Source organism: Microtus ochrogaster, chromosome 7 (genome assembly GCF_000317375.1).
Source record: "Microtus ochrogaster isolate Prairie Vole_2 chromosome 7, MicOch1.0, whole genome shotgun sequence".
Classification (NCBI taxonomy): domain Eukaryota; kingdom Metazoa; phylum Chordata; class Mammalia; order Rodentia; family Cricetidae; genus Microtus; species Microtus ochrogaster.
In genome coordinates, this window is record NC_022014.1 from 72,759,531 (window position 1) to 72,778,439 (window position 18,909).

Sequence of the window (18,909 nt, forward strand, 5' to 3'; positions counted from 1 at the left end):
ATGTCTTGTGCCTCTGTAGGCACCATAGGGCCTCTACTGATGACAGCAGTTAGATTAGCCAAGCAGACGCTTGACAAGGGCTCAGATTTCTTGGACCGGATGACAGGCCGAATCCGGAGCCCGGGCTATCTTCGGGGCCTACTCAGGATGCGCAGTCTGTCCACCACCAGCATCCCAGCATCCGCTTGCGCTCAGCTGTGGCAGATCCGCCAGGGCCTCCGCCTCTCTCTAGGGCCTGGAAAACAGCAGGCGTCCAGAGCACCCCCTCCTTCTCCCCGCAGGACCCAGGGCGGAGTCGCCCACCTGTCACCAGAACGTCCCACGTGGGTCAGCTGGAGGAGGGGTTGAAGGGAGGGAGAAAAGGCAAAGGCGTGGAGGGAGGCAGACGTGAGAGGAACCGAGGAGGAGAGAGGCTGAGAGCTCCGAACAGCGGAAGAATCTAGAGGACCCCCCTAAGACACCTAGAGACAGGTAAGATGGGGCAGGTGAAAGAAAGGAGACAGAAACTAGGCTTGCGGGAAGGGGAGGAAAAGATGGGAGCGAGGAAGGGACTGTGCACATGCGACGAGATAAGATGGATAGATGCGTTGCAAGTGAAAGATTCTAGCCAGAAGAGGACGGGCTAAGGGTGGGGGAAGGAGGAACCCAGGCGTCTGCCCCTTTAAGGTTGCCAAGGCAACCACTCTGGCCAGAGCGAGGCGCATTGACGTCAGTAGCCGAGCTCTGATTGGCCGCGGTCGGCTCGTTTCCGGTGGAGCCGTCGCCGAGCCGCTATCGCAGAGTGGAGTGAGGCTGCGAGCTGAACCCTGAGGACGCCCGGTACCCCGGCAGCCTCGCCCCGTGCAAGTCTCGCCCGCGCCGCCGCCCGCCCGTCCGCAGGTGAGTGCGGGCCCGCGGGCTGCCCCGGGAGTCAGCGGCCGCGATGCCCCGCCGCGCGTTCCTGGAGGCGCGGGAGCGAGCCAAGATGGCGCCCCGGGGAGCGCGCTGCGGGGGGACGGCCGCACCCCCTGCGCCTTCGAGGCGGCCGCAGGCCTCGCATTCCGGGGTCGCATCTGCACCCCCTCCTCCTCACCTGGCCCTAGGCCACCCGTGTCCCACACCGTCCCGCCCCCGGCCTTCGCGTCTCTGTCTCCCCAGCCCTGCGCGGCCTTCGGGCCTCCCTCGGCTCCCCGACCGCCTCCGCCCCCGCGCGCCAGCGGCCTCCGCGCTCGTCCTCCCTCCCCCACTTCCTGAAGGACAACAGCTCGATTTTTAACCGGAATCCTCCACGGTTCTTCGTTCTGGTCTTGCTACTCGGCTGTAGTCTTCATCTCCGCCCGGTCATTTCTGCTCCTGGTTCTCCTCCCCTTCGCGGGCTCGTCCCCCCCTCCACCCCTCCACTCGGTGATTTCAGGCTTGCTCCCTTTCCCTTTGTCCCCCCTCTTCGCTTCTCCTTTCCCGAGTTCCACCCCCCCCCCCCCACCGCCCACCCCAGCTTTCCCAGGCCTCCTGCTCGGCGTCCGAGGCCTCCGGCCTGATGAGGGATGAGGGGTCGCCCTTCTGCATTCAGTGCCCATGACCGTGGCCTAAGTGAAGTGAAGGGCACTCTCCTGTCCTCCCTCTCGAAAATACGCGGCGTCTGTTAACCCCTGCAGCTCAGTCCGGGTGCGGGGACAGCCGGTGCCTCGAGGGAGCCACAGTGGTTAGTTAGGTTTCTTGAGCAGAGAAAAGAAAGCTGGAACCAGATGACGACCCCCAAGGCCGTGTTAGTGTTCCTTGGTTTCTTTCAGGGGCCAAGCAACAGGCTCTCAAAGCGTTTTAAATATGTCTTCCAGTGTAGCCCTTCTGAGAGCGAGAGTTTCGTTAGAACCGAATTTTCTCCAGTCTGCCCACACAGCAGACAGTGCGGTGATGGCTTTGAAGTGTTTGTTTTGGAGGGTAGCTAAGTTGTTGGGCTTTGAAAAAATAAACACAAGTGTGGAATTAGGACATACCCGATTAAAAATATTCAAGCCATGAAATTAGATTACTTGGGGTTGGACATGGTGGCTGGAGTAATTTGGGGGGGGGGTGTTTGTATGTCTTTACCAGCGCCACCTTTTTGGTCTTGGTAATGCATAAACCATTTTCCACTCATTAGGCTCACTTGAGCCATCTTTACTGACCAGAGTCCAGATCGGAGAACGATTTCTCTGAACAGTTAAATATACATGTACTGGCCTTCTCGAAATAAGACTAGTTGCTTTGAACCATAAAAGGTCTGTGTTCTGCACGTTCCTGGTGGCCTTCGGCGTTTGAAATGGAGAAAATTCCACTGGAGTAGATTCTACCTTGCGTATGGTTGTGGGACCTGGACGCAGGGCGAGAACAAATGCTGTCTTACAGTGAAAATCTTCCCTTTAGAGTTACTCTGAAATACCAGCGGGCCTGCCTCTGTGGTTTCTAATTGTGAGCCTGTCCTGGAGCCACGAACTTTCCCCTGCTCTGTTAATTGCTTGTTACTGACTTTATCTTGAAAGTTGTCAAAACAAAATGATAACAGAATAACACTTTGAAGTAGTTCTTTATCCTGCAGTTTCTTTTAATTTCATAGGTTTACTTTGCTGGTCTGTGAGCATTTAATCTGAAAAGCCGTTTGCAGAGCGGAGAGGGAGTCAGTCATCTTTTAATCTCAGGTGCTTAGTAATTAAGAGGAAAACTGAATGACAGCAAAGTACCAAGCTTTTAATTCTGTGACAGTTTGGCTGCCCATTATTGTGTTTCTGTTTCACATTAATGTAGTTTGGAATGCAGGCAGTTTTATCTATTGGGCCATCCTGCAAGTTTCAATGTATTTTAGCATATTCCTGTCCAGATGAAGGAAATCTTAGTTTGCTTGATAGAGTTTATTTTCTTGTAGTACAACCTTTTAACTCTTTCCACTGGTAATTGTATTACCATCTAGGGCTGGAGTTCAGTGAAAGATAATGGAGTGAAAGATTGCTGAGAAAAGGCACCCGAAGCTTCTTTTGTGTTTCAGAAAATTTGATTCCGCTAATCTGCTCTTTTGCCCTGGTGGTTTGCTATGTGACATTAGCTGTGCTCAAGGGATGGGAGGTGTGCACAGGGGAGTGTCAGATGTTCCTTACTGTGCTCTGTGCTTTCACTTAGAGCCGACCTGTGCGCCCTTGTAATTCTCCGTCCTGTTTACCATTTACACATTTCCCACGTCATCATCATGATCTCTTTTGCAAGACTATTACTGAATGAAATTCCCTTAAGGCCTGAGTGCTCAGCACTGCCTTGCTTGCTCAGCAGGGCATACTGGCTCATGCTTCCTCCCAGGAGCTAAGGGTCTTCTCTGTGTTTACTGACCTCAGATTAGGAACTAAATGAAATGCTTATTTTGAAGAATTCAAATTCTGTACATATTTTATATCCCAGTCCCCATCTCCTTTTAAACTCTATTGAGTAGGGAAAAGACTGATGTGAATCTGTTGTCTTAGTGAATTTAATAAGTCACAGGCCAAATTCGCGTCTGTACTTTATAGCTTACCCAGCACACCCGTGCTTTTTCTCCTAGAGAACCATGGCGTCTGGCAGTTCTACCGCCAGTGAGGAAGAGCGGAGTCTCCGGGAATGTGAGATCTATGTCCAGAAGCACAATATCCAGGCCCTGCTAAAGGATTCGATTGTGCAGTTGTGCACAGCTCGACCCGAGAGACCCATGGCATTCCTTCGGGAATACTTTGAGAGGCTGGAGAAGGTAAAAATAAGTGAGGGGAGATATGTGATGACTGTGGCAGTTGTTGTTAGGGTTAATGCTTCTGGGTGTTGCTGATTGTGCCTTTTGGGAGAAGAGGAATTCTGACCAACAGTCTAACAGAAATTCTAATTAGCATACAGTGAAGGATCTCTTAGTAATTTTAATCAGAATCTATCACAAATTGAATCAATATTGTTTGGCTGTTAAAGGGTTTCCAAACAGTTGGTTTTTGACTATTTTAAATAATATTTAAAATTGACTTTACCAGATAGAGTCAATCAAATGTGGTATGACAGGTATATGAATTGAGAAATAGTTAAAAGCAGTTAGAGCTCTTCAAGAAAGTGGCCAGCTTTTAGTTTCTCCCACCCTTAAAACTACAGTCACACATCTACATCTAGCTTGGGGTGGTGTTATCAAAATAATTTCTGAACTCCTGTTTATTGTTAGATAGACGAATCAGCTGTATGCTGGGAAGGTAGAGATTGGTAACTGTCAGTTTTACCATAGTTATAATTTTGGTTAGGACTTGTCTCCCAGAAAGTATGCAATTTGATTTTTTTTATTCTGTGTTGTTACATCTGTATTTTGTGTGTGTCATTGTGACCCACAGACATACAGGTTGTACATTTTTTTCTTTTAAAAAAATATTTACTTACTTTTATGTGTATGAATATTTTGCCTAAAGGAATGAATGTGTGTGCATTCCGTGCGTGCTGTTGCCCACCACGGTCAGAAGAGGGTGTCAGATCCCCTGCAGCTAGAACTGTGGATGGCTCTGAGCCTGAGTCCTCTGCAGAGAGCAGCAAGTGCTCCTAACTACTGAGCCTTCTCTTCAGCCTCCACGAAGTACATTCCTAAGCAGAATTGCAGTTTTGCACCTTGGATCTTCTACGCCCTTTCCTCAAGAGATGATGTGTATAAAAGTTTGGTTCACCCAGTGTGATCAGTAGTTGGTTTGATTTGCTTCTGTAAATCGTTGGGGGTGAATGTGCCACTTTGCTATGCATATTCAAGTTTTGAAGAGGTTCAGTATACTGCGACTCATTTCTCTGATAGCATATGTAATATCTGACTGTATAGTAGAAATATCTGCAATATTCACATTGGTTTGGGCAGTTTCTTACTGTTGAAGTTTCTACGTAAAAGAATATGCATCTGAAGAAGTATTTGAGTAGCCAGTAAGCAGGTTTTTTACACTATTTCCTTGGAAACCTTTAAAATGCTATTGTTCAGAATGATTAGACTGAGGGGAAGAAAGGAAAACTGCTAAGAGGTCCCTCTGAATACAGTCTTGCCACCTTGGGTTTGTAGTAGAAATACTGGCTTTCTCTTACTTAAGCAATCACTAAATAATAGACGTACTTGCCAGGAGTGTGCTCTATTTTGAAATCAAGCGTGTTCCTGGAGATCTGGTTCTGAAATGGGTCACGGTAAGGCGATCCCTCTTCTTTGGACATCAGTAGAACCAAATGAGAGGATTAAGTCGGTGAGACATTAAGTGCCTATCTTTTTATAGGAAGTGTTGAGTGTGTGACACTAATTTCAAAGCCTGAATTAACCACAGGAGTGTTTAAGGACCAACCAAGGTGGAAAGCCACAATGGTTATTGTAGTTTTTCCTTGGATGGGATTTTAGAATTAATGTGCATGGACCTTCCTCCCTCAGTAACTTAGATTATAAAACACCTTTCTTCTATGTTGAGGTTCTCTGTCGACTTGCCAGAGTTGAATATGTATATAATATTCCACTTTGTTTTTTAATTAACTAGATTTTTGACCTTTTAACAAAGTTGTTATTTCATATATCATGTGTTAATTTTTATTTCTTGAAAATGAACTCACATTCTTATCTCCTTCCCTATTAACTAGGGGTTATGTTTCCGGAACCTGTGATGGCTTCAGGAGAAATACACAAAAAGAATAGAGTTAGTCAATGGAGGCAGCTGCGTTTTAGTTCAGACCGTTGTGCCTGGAACCTGAGTCCTCTTATGTCTGTATTTACTAGGACTTTGCCTTTCTGCTGGATAAGAGGCGTTGTATCTACTACTGTTGAATGTCTCTTGTTTACTAAATACCGTGTGAAGTTCCACAAACAGACACACACATACACACACGAGAGACACAGAAAGTCTGTCTCTTTCCCATTAGTTTAGATATGTAAGCTGATATTGATACCATTTTGCTGAGGCAGCAATTGAATCTAAGGAGAGTTAAATCATAGCTGTGATCCTAGGAGTTAAGTATTACAGCCACAACATGTAACCCTGGAATTTCAGTATATTTCTTGGTCATGTGCCTATCTTGTCTTTACTTTGTGTATCTCGTTCTCTGTCTGAGTAGAAAGAACAGCCATTATCTAGGGCTTGTTGATCTCCAGGCAGAGAAAGAATAGAAATCCAAGGCTTCTAGAGGCAGACCACAATAGCGTACGTGGTGTGACATGTCCACTTCCAGACTAGCAAATCATGTGCCCAAGTCTTAGGGTGGGAAGCTTGTCCACAAAGAAAGAAGAGAAGGGCAAGGAAAAACAGATACTTAGGAAAACGTATTTAAAGAGTTGTGGAAACAAATTTGAACCTAAGAGTTGAGAGTTTTAAGCTCAGTTTAGTGCAGAGCATATGCAGAAGAGTTAGGAAAATTACTAACCAGTAAATAGATTCAGAGCTAAGAGAGAGACTCACAGCTGACTGACAGTAGCAGTGAGGCTGTAAAAATGTGTCATTGTACATACTAGAAATTGATGATCTCAGTAATGTCTGAGTCATCAAGATTAGGTTATATTCAGATTGCTGTTTTATAGACTCACTGGAATCCACAAGACTTAAAGTCAGAATGTGTTTTTTATTTTAGAATTATCTTTAAAATTTGGTTAACTAGAATACAGTCCCAAATGATAGCTCATTTGTGAGGCATGTATGTGTAGTATATAGTGTTTGTGCATGTAGTATATGTTAGGGGTGCACGTGTGTGTGTGCATGCATGTAGAGGCCAGAGATTGATGTCAAGTACTCTATCTTTCGAAGCAGGATTCCTCACTGAATTTGGAGTTCACTGATTGGCTAGCTGGCTAGACTGGCTGATTCAAATGCTAAAGGGATCTGCTTGTCTTCTAAGATGTGCGTACACACACTTAAGTCTTGGGGATCTGAACACAGGTCCTCATGCTGGCATGTCAGGCCTTTTACCACCTCAGCCATCTTCCTAGCCCCTCATTTGTGAATTTTTAAATGAAAATTTTCTGAAATGACAATGACTAGTTTGAGGGGTAGATCTTTTTTCTTTGCTTTTATACTTGGAACTTAGGTGAGTGTTGTAGTTCTGTGCTAATGTGGGACAGGAAGGTCTTGTTAGTTACTAGGATTACCTGAATGAAATGAGAGTCATGAGTCACAGACCGGAATTGTGCCAGTATAGAAGGGTTTACAATGACAGGTCTTCCCCGCCCGTTATTGCCTCTGTGTGTAGCCAGTGTTCTGGAGGTAATCTCTGGGCTTTTAAAGAGGCATTCATTTCTAAGAGTGGTTAACTTTCCCTTTGTGTATGTGTGTTTGTATGTGTCATATAGGTAAGTGTGTGGAGGACGGAAGACAGCCTTTGGGTCCATTCCTTAGTAGCCATCCACCTTGTATTTTTGAGACAGGTCTCACCTTGGCCTGGATCTTCAGTGAGCTGGCACTGTCTCCTCCCAGGGCTGGGGTTACACATTTGTGCAGGGTTGGAGGATGTAACTCAGGACCTCATGCATGCTCAAGCACCTGACTGCCTGAGCTAACTCACCAGCTAACACAAGGGCGATACCCAATTGTATGAGTACAGTATAACCATTGCCATTGATCTTCATTTTGTTTTTTTTTTCCAATGTTTTATTTTGAAAAACAAAAACCAAAAAAACCAATCAGAAGAAATGTTTCTGTATAGATGTCATTTCACATATAAGCTTGTTTAAGACTTCCAGAAACAGAATTACTAGAATACTAAGTTAAGAAGTAAATGTACTTACAGTAAAATACACTCATGGATATATTTTTGTTTTTCATTGTGTTTTTTTCTGGTTTGATAATTCTTCACTAGAGCCCAGGCTCTGCTAGTACCTTGGTAGTCACAGTTCTTGCCTTCTTTTGAGATGTATGGAGTCCCTGAATTGATCTGTTTGCCAGAGGCAGGGTAGGAATATAGGAGACAAGAAATGACTATCTTAAGGTGTGGTGGTCTTCTTCTTTTTTGTGTATGTCACTTTTATTCTAAATTATTTGCTTACTGCTAAGTTGATTTGAATTTGAAAGATGTTTTGAAGAGTCAAAGAATGGGTGAAATGAGTAAAGAAATAGAAGATAACACTCTTATTTTATTCCCTTCAGGCCCAAGAACTTTTTTAGTAAGAGGCCGAGTAGATAAGAAGTCCTTGTCACTTTTCATGTGACTTGGCTCAAGAAGCAGCAATGGCGTTGCCACTAATAAAGTGTGCTGTGGCACTGAGTAACCGCTCTGGAGTGATTTTTCTCGGATTTTACTTTGTTGTGTGCTTCACCCCACCCCCATTTGGAACTGACTTGTTTGTTCTTTTGTTGGTATTGGAGTAGGTTTGAAGTGAGCTGGGCTGTCACTGGGATTTGAGAGTACCAGCTTTCAGATTCTGAAAAACAACTTTCTTTCAGGAGGAGGCAAAACAGATTCAGTGTCTGCAGAAGAGTGGCACGCGCACCGACTCCAGGGAGGATGAAATCTCTCCTCCTCCTCCCAACCCAGTGGTGAAGGGCCGTCGGCGCCGCGGTGCCATCAGTGCTGAGGTTTACACAGAGGAAGATGCTGCATCCTATGTTAGAAAGGTAGTTTTAATATCTACATGCTGGAAGCTGTTTCTGAGGCCCACCTTGTTGTCAGCTCTGTTCCTTTGATGAGTACATATTCTATTTCAAAGAAAGACAAAGACACAGTTGTTAGCGCTCCGGAACAGACGTAATAGCTCCTCAAGAGAGAGTGGTGATTATAAACCAGTGAGTAATTGCATCTAGGCATTGCTGATTCCCATTCTTGCAGCAGAAGTGGGCAATACTCCTTTTTCTCTTAGTTCATGCTATCAGCCTGGTTAGGGAAAGGGTATGACACCGTGTGATTCATGTTTTGGCTTTTAACCTTTTATCCTACAGGTTGCATTCATCCTGCTCAGCTCTTCCTCATAGCTTGCCAACATTGAGTTAGGTTTTGTGAAGCCAGCAATACTGTATGATCACAGTTCACAAAGTGATTGTTGTAAAATAGTTTGCCTCAGAATAATGATCTTGGTCTAGGTATTTTTGGTTTAACTTGGAATTTTGTTAACTTGGAATCAAGTACTGACCTTTAAATATAAGCCTGGCTCTAGGCAAGGGGATTAATCAGTATTTATTGAGTACTTTGTGAATCATACAGGTGTGTTGTAGTGAAAATATTTAACTCAAAATAGCCTGGTTTAGATATGATTATGTGGCATGGTGTTTAATTGAAATGCAAGATGCACACATGAAATGTCTTTGGTTTCTAGGTTGTCATTTGGCCTTTAATATTTTTCTAGGTTATACCAAAAGACTATAAGACAATGGCCGCTTTAGCCAAAGCCATTGAAAAGAATGTGCTGTTTTCACACCTTGATGATAATGAGAGAAGGTAGGTGTGGGTACTGGTTATACTTTTCACAGTGGGGTGGTGGTACCAAACTTTTGTCATTGTTCTAGGCCCAACTGACAAAACTGAGACTCTGAGATCTTTAATGCTAGGGTTGTTTGAAATCTGTAGATGAGACCTGCGAAGTCTAACCCAGGCCTCTTCTGTCCTGCAGTGACATTTTTGATGCCATGTTTCCAGTCTCCTTTATTGCTGGAGAGACGGTTATTCAGCAAGGTAAGGGCTGCTGTGCATTGTGATTATAGGAAAGGAGGCGGCATGAGTCATGCTCTTTTTGTTTTATTGGAGTCTGTTTACCTCATTGGCCTTTGCATTTTCTTCTTTATTAAACAATTCTCTAAGTTAAAAGTAATGCTTTCTCTGTGGGATCAGTATTTCTGATAACTTCACTATTAAAGGGAATGCCTATCTTGTCATTGTATTTTGTACAGAATTTCACAACAGTAAGTCACATGTTCTTTTTATTGGTTTTAAGATTAAATAAATAAGCAAAACCACCCACAGTCTGCATTATATAGCCCATCTGTTATATGGTTCTGTGCCTCCTACAGAATCTTAACCATTTTTGCCCATGTAGACTAACATGAATCTTATTTGTTGAATATTTTCTTGTTTTCTTATTCTTAACATTTTCATGAATCTTCATAAGCCAAATCTTTCCCCATTTTGTGGCAGCCTAGCCTTTTATTACTGTTGAGTTGTTTGTTGTATTTGTACATTCTATAGCAGTTAACTTTTATGTGTAAGTGGCTTAATGTTTTTAAAATGACATTTTATTGATTTATGTTGTCTATATGTATGTGCACATGTGCATGTGCGTGCTACAGCATTGGGTTGTGGAGCTCAGAAGACACCTTGAAGGAATTGGTTTCTCCTTCCTGCATGTGGGTCCCAGACATCAAACTCTGCTTGTCATATGTGGCAGTAGGTACCTTTAAACACAGAGCTGTCTCATGGCTCCCATAAGTGGCTTTATTAAAAGTACAGTTTTAAAAGATACTGGGAGTTGACCAGAAGGAGTGATTAATTTCATGTCGGTCTTTTGAAAAAACCTTGCTTGTTTTTCCCTTAAGTTCAGTCACTTAGCTTTCACCCACACGTTGACTGTTTTGTTAATGATCTGACTTTTTACTCTCTTCCAGGTGATGAAGGGGATAACTTCTATGTGATTGATCAAGGAGAAATGGATGTAAGATTTAATAATAGCAAAAATATGTTGATACTTTGGATTTTTAACTTTTAATTGTTAAGCAATAAGCATAATGTTTGCAAGGGTAGATTATTATGGCCTTGATAAGTCAATACCCTCAATACTTGTCAAGTATTTTTATGACACAAGCTTTTTATAGATGGCTTGCCTGTCCATACATATTGTTCACTACTTTCACTGGGGTAGCAGTTGAAAATGCATGTATCCTGTGGTGTAAGGAGAGCTTAGGGCTCCACTATGGGATAGTACAGCTTTTAAAATTTTTTTTTTTTTTTTTTTTTTTTTTTTGTCAGTGAAATGAGGATAAAAATCACCTCATTCTCGTAGATTATTAGGAAATTCAGTGACCTAATACACATAAAGCCCCAGCACAGCTTTCTGTAAATGTATGTCATTTGATACTAATGGTGTCTGAACATTCTCTTGGCATCGGCTAGGGTACCTGTATCAGATCATTTAACTTGTGAACTGTTAGTGGTTTTGCTCTGCTCTGTTCTGCAGATATATATGTAGTATGTATGCTCTTGTTTAAAACAGGTTCAGAATTCTTCCTTCTGGAAAAGTCTGAGAACATTTGTATATGTAGATAGAAACACTCTTTTGCTGTCATTTTTATTTTAGGTCTATGTCAATAATGAATGGGCAACCAGTGTTGGGGAAGGAGGGAGCTTTGGAGAACTGGCTTTGATTTATGGAACACCTAGAGCAGCCACTGTCAAAGCAAAGACAAATGTGAAACTGTGGGGCATTGACCGAGACAGCTATCGCAGGATCCTCATGGTAAGAGGCTGAGTTTTTAGAATGTGATTTAGAATTCTGATCCTTTTTATCACCAAGTTAAAATAATGCTTTCCCTACCTTTAATGGTTGAATAGTTTTGTGTTTAGGTTAATATATCACTTGAGACAAGGTTAGTAAAACAAAAGTTAGGTCAGGAGTAACCAGAGAAACGTGTGTGTGTGTAATGATCATCTCCTCTTAGCAATCTGCTAGTGGGTGAATCTTACTTAAAATTACCCCCCTTAGATTGCCCACTGGATTGGTTTTAAGTGCATGTGGTCATTTAAAGTCGTTCAGAAAGTCATCTTTTCTCAACTGAAACGAGGTTATCAGTAATAAACACATGCTGCCTTCTTAGAGGAACTATCAAAGCAGTAAGGCCATGGAGGCATTCTGCTCACAGTGAGACTTCTTGAGAAATTTGTGATAATCTTACAGAGGAACTCTAGATGTTTTAATTCCCAGTGAACGATCCTGATGTTTTTTTAAGTTCCTGATGCTCATATGCTCATATGGCTGTTTGAAGATACAGTCTGGGGGTTTCATATACCAGGCAGCTCACACACACCTATAACTCCAGCTCCAGGGGATCTGATACCCTCTTCTTGACTGCATGGGCATTGCACTCGTGTGCACAAACCCATACTCAGACATACACATAATTTTAAAAATATGCCATCTTTTGTGTTTTGAAATCTTTGTGTATTTCTTTTTGTTTAAAATGTTTTTCCTTATTCGTTGACAGTTTCGTAGTCCTGTACCTGAGAGAGAGAGAGAGTCTTGTCCCTCTCCCACCTCTGCATATATTTTCCACCGAGTTTCTTTAGTGCTGCTGGAATTCACAGTGGTGCATGGGCAGCTTTGCAGCAGCCACACCCCTGCAGAAAGCTGACTCTTCTTCCTCTGGCTCCTGTCCATTTTCATTAGCTCCTTAGCTGCAGGCTCCCCCCCCCCACACCAGTTTTCTATTCTATGTGCATTAAAATCCATGAACGAATGTTCAAGTCCCTTATCTAAAATGACAACACTATTTGCACATAATCCGTGTACATAGTCTGTATATGTTAAACCATCCAAGCTTAGCTGAGATGTTTAAAACATTGTTTAATATATTATCAATACACTCTGTAGGAAACAGGAAGAAAGTCTGCCTGTTGAGCAAGTGTGTCACCCCTCCCCCCATAAAACTTTCTGTCTGCAGTTGACTGCAGATGTGGAACCTGTGGCTATGGCGGGCAGGTGGTGTGTATCATATGCACATGTGTACCTTGTGTACATACTTACACAGGTATATGTAGTAGTACTGGGGTCATTTATCTTGTGTGCAAAGTTTGTCTTAAGCACATACAGTATTCTTGTTTTCTTCCAAGTATCCCCAGTAAACTTTGTCTTAGATGAGATCTTAAGTTAGGACTGTCTTCCTCACTGCAGGTGGCAGTAGAGTCCTTCCTGCCTGCAGCCTGTGGGGAAGGAGATAGTCAGCTACATTGTTGTCATGCATTGGCTGCTTAGTTGGCTTTTTGGAGAGCTGCTTGGCACTTCACCTTGATAGAACTGTGCCCTCCCTTGGGCTGCACACCTGCTGCTGCTTTAGATCCTAACAGCTTTGTGCAGAGCTGCACAGGAGCTCACACTTCAGAACAGAAGTAGCAAGCTTTGGGTTTACTTTTTCTTGTTTGTGCAAAATGAAAATTAGATTATTTTGCAGTGTTATGTGATAATTGCATCTCTTTTGGACATGCCTTTTTTTTTTTTTTAAAAAAAACAGGGAAGCACTCTGAGAAAGAGGAAGATGTATGAAGAATTCCTTAGTAAAGTGTCTATTTTAGGTGAGTTTGGAAAATTATATGAAGAATTGATAAATTGGAGAATTTGTGATACTTGGCACAGCTTTTTACATAAGTCTTCAAGCTCATTCATATGTGTTTTCATACATGTTTTTGTTTGCTTTTACTAAACATGAACATGTAATTTTGTCAGTGCTGAAAGTTTGTCTAAGTTAACAGTAATTTTAACGTGTATTCATTTAATTTGCTGATAGATGCCAAACCCTGTAATTAGACCTGGGAAAAGCTTTCTGGTGGTATAGATGCTGTTTGTTCCTTTTACAGGAGCAGGAAGCTCTCAGTGTCCTTTGTGCTCTGGACATTGACAGTTATTCCTGCTTCAGCTTCTGTCCTGCTCCCAGGAATGGGTTTTGTCTGAAAAAAGTTAGATATCTTTGTTGGTCTCTTTTGATAAGATTCAGACCTGTTGAAATTTGAAAATGAGCAGATTAATTGGACATACCTCTTGAGATTTCCTTACATAGACTGGGAGATGTTAAAACCTGTCCTGTGTAGGGTGTGGGTGATCATTTTTCCCAGATGACAATCTGATGTTGTTTTGTTACAGTGATTTATTTGACTTTCTTGCCTTATTTGTCCTTTATTTTAGTGTTTTGAACATTAGTTGGGTCTTTGGGAACAAAAGTTACTTTCTCGCTCCTTATTGCTCACAAGGTAAACTGAGTTGAGGGGTTAAATGGATAAGTTACTTCTTTGAACCTTTGGAGTGGTGTGTGGGGAAGGTATTACTTTGGTTACTTACTTGTAGATTTGCTGTACTTGATGCTAATGTTCAGAATTGCATTTTCTTAGCCATTTGCCACGGGATGCCATTGATATAAGCTAACTAGAGTTAAAGGAAGACTCTGAGGCTATCTGTAGTTAGAGGAAAGTAGTCCTGCTGAGACAGCAGTGACTGAAGACACGTGCTGTTGCAAGCACCTAGAACAGTCCTATTGGGATGTTGAGTCGGGATGCTATTTGGTTGTATCTCTGTAGAGTTTGCTTTTGCTTAAATTTTATTGTTTTTAAGAATTCCAAATACATGGAGAAAATCTGGATTCTTGTCTTTCAGAGTCTCTGGACAAGTGGGAGCGTCTCACAGTGGCTGATGCGTTGGAGCCTGTTCAGTTTGAAGATGGACAGAAGATCGTGGTGCAGGGAGAACCAGGGGATGAGTTCTTCATTATTTTAGAGGTACAGAGCTTGCATTTGACTCCTGATAGTTTTGTTCACCTAGAGGGAGTACAGCTGATCTGATTCATAGTTTAGTTTTAGGGCTACCTGACAGTTTTATTTCATAATTATCTTTTACTTCAGAATATAACTTTGTGTTTAGGCTGCTACAGTTTTAAAAGAATAGAGTCAGAATTCTGGAAGGGCTTTAGACACAATAGGTGATATTATTCTTTACCATGCTAAAAACCCCCTCAACTGTAGTATGATTCTGAACCATTGTTTAAAACACAAGTGTGTAGGCTATTGGGTAATGATTTACAATTCTAAAGTTAGTGTTATCTGAAATAGATCTACCTATAATCCTGCTTGCTAAGCAGGTCCAAATAGCATCTTCAGAGAGAGAACTCTTGTCACACTGCAAATGCAGCCATAGAAGCATGAACCTTGAGTGTGATAGTCTTACATTTTATTTTCTAAAGACACAAGCAAGCTTGGACTTGGACCTTTACATAAAATTTACTGACCCAACTCCTTTTTAAGTGCTTGAGCTTGATAAGAACCATGATAGAGCGGGGTCCTGGTTAAACGGAAATCACAGGGTTGGAAGTGTGGGAGAGGGGAGGGTGACTGATGACCCCTCTTTGATCTTTGACCATTAGTCCACAGACAAGTTGAAATAACTGCTGAGTCCTCCCTGCCCTTTGCAGAGTAGCTGAGATTGCACAGGTTCTTTCCATTTCCCTCAGTTAGGAAGCATCTATTTAGCTTCCTGCTGGTGTTATTCCAGGGCACAGCGGCTGTGCTGCAGCGTCGGTCAGAAAACGAAGAGTTTGTTGAAGTGGGACGACTGGGGCCTTCTGATTATTTCGGTATGTTCAACTTATTGACAACAAATACATGGATTAAGTATCTCTTAGTTTTCCATAATTGGTTTTTGAATTTCTTTTTTACTTATTTACTTATTTTTGAAGCAGAATCTTTCGTAGAACTCACCCTGTGTCCAGGTTGCCCCCAAACTCACAGAGATCCACCTGCCTCTATTTCTAGAGTGATGGGATTACATGTATACACCTCCATGCCCTGCCTTTGTTTTTGAGATAGGGCCTCAGATAACAGTGCAGGCTGCTCCTCTTTAGATCTACTGCCTTAGCCTCCTAAGTGTTGGGATGATAGTCATGTTGCCTGCTGGATTTCTTAACCTATACTCTTTTTTGTTCTCAGAGAAATACTGTAAGATTTAACTTTACTCAGTTAATAAATGGACGTGGGGACACATAAACTCACACCTGTGTCTTAGGTAGCCTAGATGCCTGGAATTCCCTGTACAGTGAGGCTGGCTTCCAACTACTAGTCTTCCCGTCTGTCTCTACCCCTTGAGTGTGGGGCATGAACTGTTGGCATGACGGACTGACTGTAAGGACTTTATTACCTACCTGGTAGTTGGCAGCATTTTTAACAAGCAGTTCTTGTGGGCCTCTTAAGTTAGTAGAAAAGTAAATTTTTGTTCTCATTCTCAGAAGTGGACCCTTTAAGGAAATGGCTTCCGTAGCTGTTGGTTTGGTCTTAGCCATGGCTCTTCTCTTTTCCAGGTGAAATTGCCCTGCTGATGAATCGTCCCCGGGCTGCCACAGTGGTTGCGCGTGGCCCTTTGAAGTGTGTTAAGCTGGACCGGCCTCGGTTTGAGCGTGTCCTTGGCCCATGCTCAGATATCCTCAAGCGAAACATCCAGCAGTACAACAGCTTTGTGTCGCTGTCCGTCTGAGATCTGCCTCTGTGCCTCTCTCCCCCGTCCATGCTTCACTCCTGCAGACTGCTTTCTCTCTCTCCGCAGCGCCAAGTGGCCACTGGCTTCACAGCTTCTGTCTCTTTATACTACAAGTTGCTTTATTGCACCATTTTTTCATTTGGAGCATTAACTGAGTGCTCATTCACAAATAAATAGAGAGTTCTGTGGACTTGGCTCTTACTGCTTCTCTCTGTGCAGTGCTAGTGTTCCACCTGGGCAGCGAGTGCCATGCTTTTTGGTGAGGGCGGTCCTGCACCAGTGAGTTACCATAATGTAATAACAGTGCAGGTTTTAAGTGACACAAATTTCCATTTCCATATGACACAAGTGACATACTTAGACTGTGGCCATGTTTGCTGTATTTCTTTATAGAATAAATGATTTTTAACCTTTAAAGAATGGTTTTAAAAAAAATCCTAGTATAGTAGAAAGATATCTGCCTGTAATTCAACTAGTTGAAGTGTGGGAAATGCCCATGTTTTGCTAATTACCAGACAGAAACTAGTGCAGCCCCATCAGCCTGGTTTTGTTTGTATATTGCTAGTGTTTTCTTCTCCAACCCTGAAATATTTGCTGTGACTGACTGTACCTGCCTTTTACGTTTGAAATCAAGTTGTAGATGGCAACTGCTGGGTTGTGACTTAAAGATTCTGATGATAGCTACTCATCCAGCTGGTGCCAAATACTGACGATGATGTGCAGAATTGTGAGTGAGGATTTGAGGGCTACACCCTGTTAACTGTGCTAACTGGTGTGAGCTTTCGCAGTTACTGATCCTAGGAGATTGGGTTTAGGGAGAATAGACAGAGACAGGACAAGCCCCAGATAAAGAAATGGAGGCAGTGTTTCTGAAGGTGGGTGGGGTCAGGTGTCCAGAGACAGGAAACTTTGTTCTTGAGGTAGTCTCTCTCCCCGGTTTATGTTAATGAGGGTGGGTAGGTTGGCTCAGACCATCCTGTTGAGGGTCCTGCCTTTTCCTGTCTAACCTTGAATTTCTCTGGTGAACTTTATTGATTTTTGTTTGTATGTGTCTTTGTGCATTTTTTTAAAAAGTAAACTTGTGTTTGAGTCTTTACTGTATTTCAGTATTTTCCAGCCTTATGTGTTACATTATTCCAATGATAACCCAACAGTTTATTTTTATTACTGTTATTTTTTAAACAAAATTTCACAGTTCATTACTAGGCACGTTGTGATTTATGTGCAATGTCAGGTTCTGTATGGGAGTGACTACAAGCATTTTCCGTGTGCGTGCAAGTGCTTCTGTTCAGGAAGCCCCTCCTACCCGTTCCCAGTTAACTTAATTGGTTCATTTCTTTTTTTCTTGATAGCGTGAAAGGCTTTTAGGTTGTCACTGACTTGGGAAAGAAGTTTGATTTAGGTTTTAGTGTGGGGTAAAAAGCTACCTTGTTGCTGTTTCTAAAATTTCCATAACCTATATTAAATGAGGGTTTTCTGTACTTTTGTGTTTGGCTATCTTTTTTATATTTAAAAATAAAAATTATTATGTTATTAGATTAAAGCTTAATTTGATATTTGTTTAAATGCCAAAATGTACTTAAATGAATGATGTAGAATGCCATAAAATGCATTTTCATGTGTATATATCCCCTTTGTTCTTGTATACAGAGATACACACCTGCTTTATAGAGAGTTCTACTCAAATGCTAGCTTGCCGGTTACTCCCTTTGTAGTTTTCACTCTTAGACTTTTCAAGATAAGTCTAAATTTAAAAATTACCACATTTAAAGCTTTATCTTTGTGCAATTTAAATATCAGCAGTCGCGGTTGGCAGACTGTGTCTTTGTGGACTGTAGGCACCATTATCTCTGGATGGATGAGTGACTTTGGATCTGCTGAGAAAGCGGAGATAGCCAAAGGGACAGTGGCTTTTTTTTTTTTTTTTTTGGATACTAGTCTGATATACTGTGTGCTAATCTAATATACGCTGTTCTTTTGTTACAGACTGTCTCAATGGTAGGTAACGGAATAAAGAAGATTAAATAATTTAAATTCTTAAATGAATCAGTTTTTCTTTTTTCCCTTATTTTCTCTCTGCTCCTCCTGAGAAGTTCAGTGGGCAAGAATGAACATGAATTTTGGGATTAGTGGTTTGGTAAAAGTATTTATGTTTTAAAATACATTCCAATTCAGTTTGTCAAAGGGTGGATCTCAAAACCTTGCTGGGTTCATGGGTACATGACAGATTCACCAGCAAGCTGTGAAAGGAAGATTCTGTCCAAAGTCACAGTTTCCTTTTTCCAGGACAGACCTGTGTGCCTTGTGAATTACAGACTTGCTGAGAAACTTGGTTTCTACAGCAGCAGACCTTTGGTTAGTGAGATCTGCCCTTTAGCTACTTAGAGATATGTTTGTCTTGCACATAGCAAGCCTGGTTTCTAATGTTTACTCCTCAGGTTTGAGGAGTGAGCTAATGAGTTACTCAGGGTATTGGTACCTGGGATCTGCAGGGGCCGGGAAGCCCACGTCAGTGCCCGAGTTCTGCTTTGTAAGGTGTACCTTGTACTTCAGAATTCCCTTCCACCAGCCGAATGGTCCTCAGCATCATCTAATCCTTCTGTATAGCCATTGCCTGGACATTTTAAAACTGAAGTAGCACAGCGTCAGTGGGATTCTGTTCTGTTGACTTGTATCACTTTATCTCCAGCCACAAGTGGTTGGACCCTAAGCCCTGGTAGTGTTAGGAACACTGGCTGACTGTTTTATAATTGGCCCTCCAG

The 18,909-nt window shown here is 42.4% G+C and overlaps 1 protein-coding gene across 3 annotated transcripts; it reads left to right on the forward strand.

Annotated features, from left to right (window-relative positions):
- Positions 1–346: 346 nt before the first annotated feature.
- Positions 347–17,765, forward strand: Prkar1a (protein kinase cAMP-dependent type I regulatory subunit alpha). Of its 3 annotated transcripts, none has more exons than XM_005350660.3 (11): positions 347–471; positions 3,542–3,724; positions 8,382–8,552; positions 9,278–9,369; positions 9,542–9,603; positions 10,530–10,576; positions 11,219–11,377; positions 13,146–13,206; positions 14,279–14,400; positions 15,170–15,251; positions 15,972–17,765. In XM_005350660.3, exons 2-11 carry the CDS (start codon positions 3,548–3,550, stop codon positions 16,142–16,144), a joined length of 1,146 nt encoding a protein of 381 aa, XP_005350717.1. In that variant the 5' UTR covers positions 347–471; positions 3,542–3,547; the 3' UTR covers positions 16,145–17,765. The 3 variants fall into 3 exon arrangements, with proteins under 3 accessions (XP_005350717.1, XP_026635973.1, XP_026635974.1); XM_026780172.1 differs by lacking the exon at positions 347–471 and adding an exon at positions 738–879; XM_026780173.1 differs by lacking the exon at positions 347–471 and adding an exon at positions 1,267–1,383.
- Positions 17,766–18,909: the final 1,144 nt, after the last annotated feature.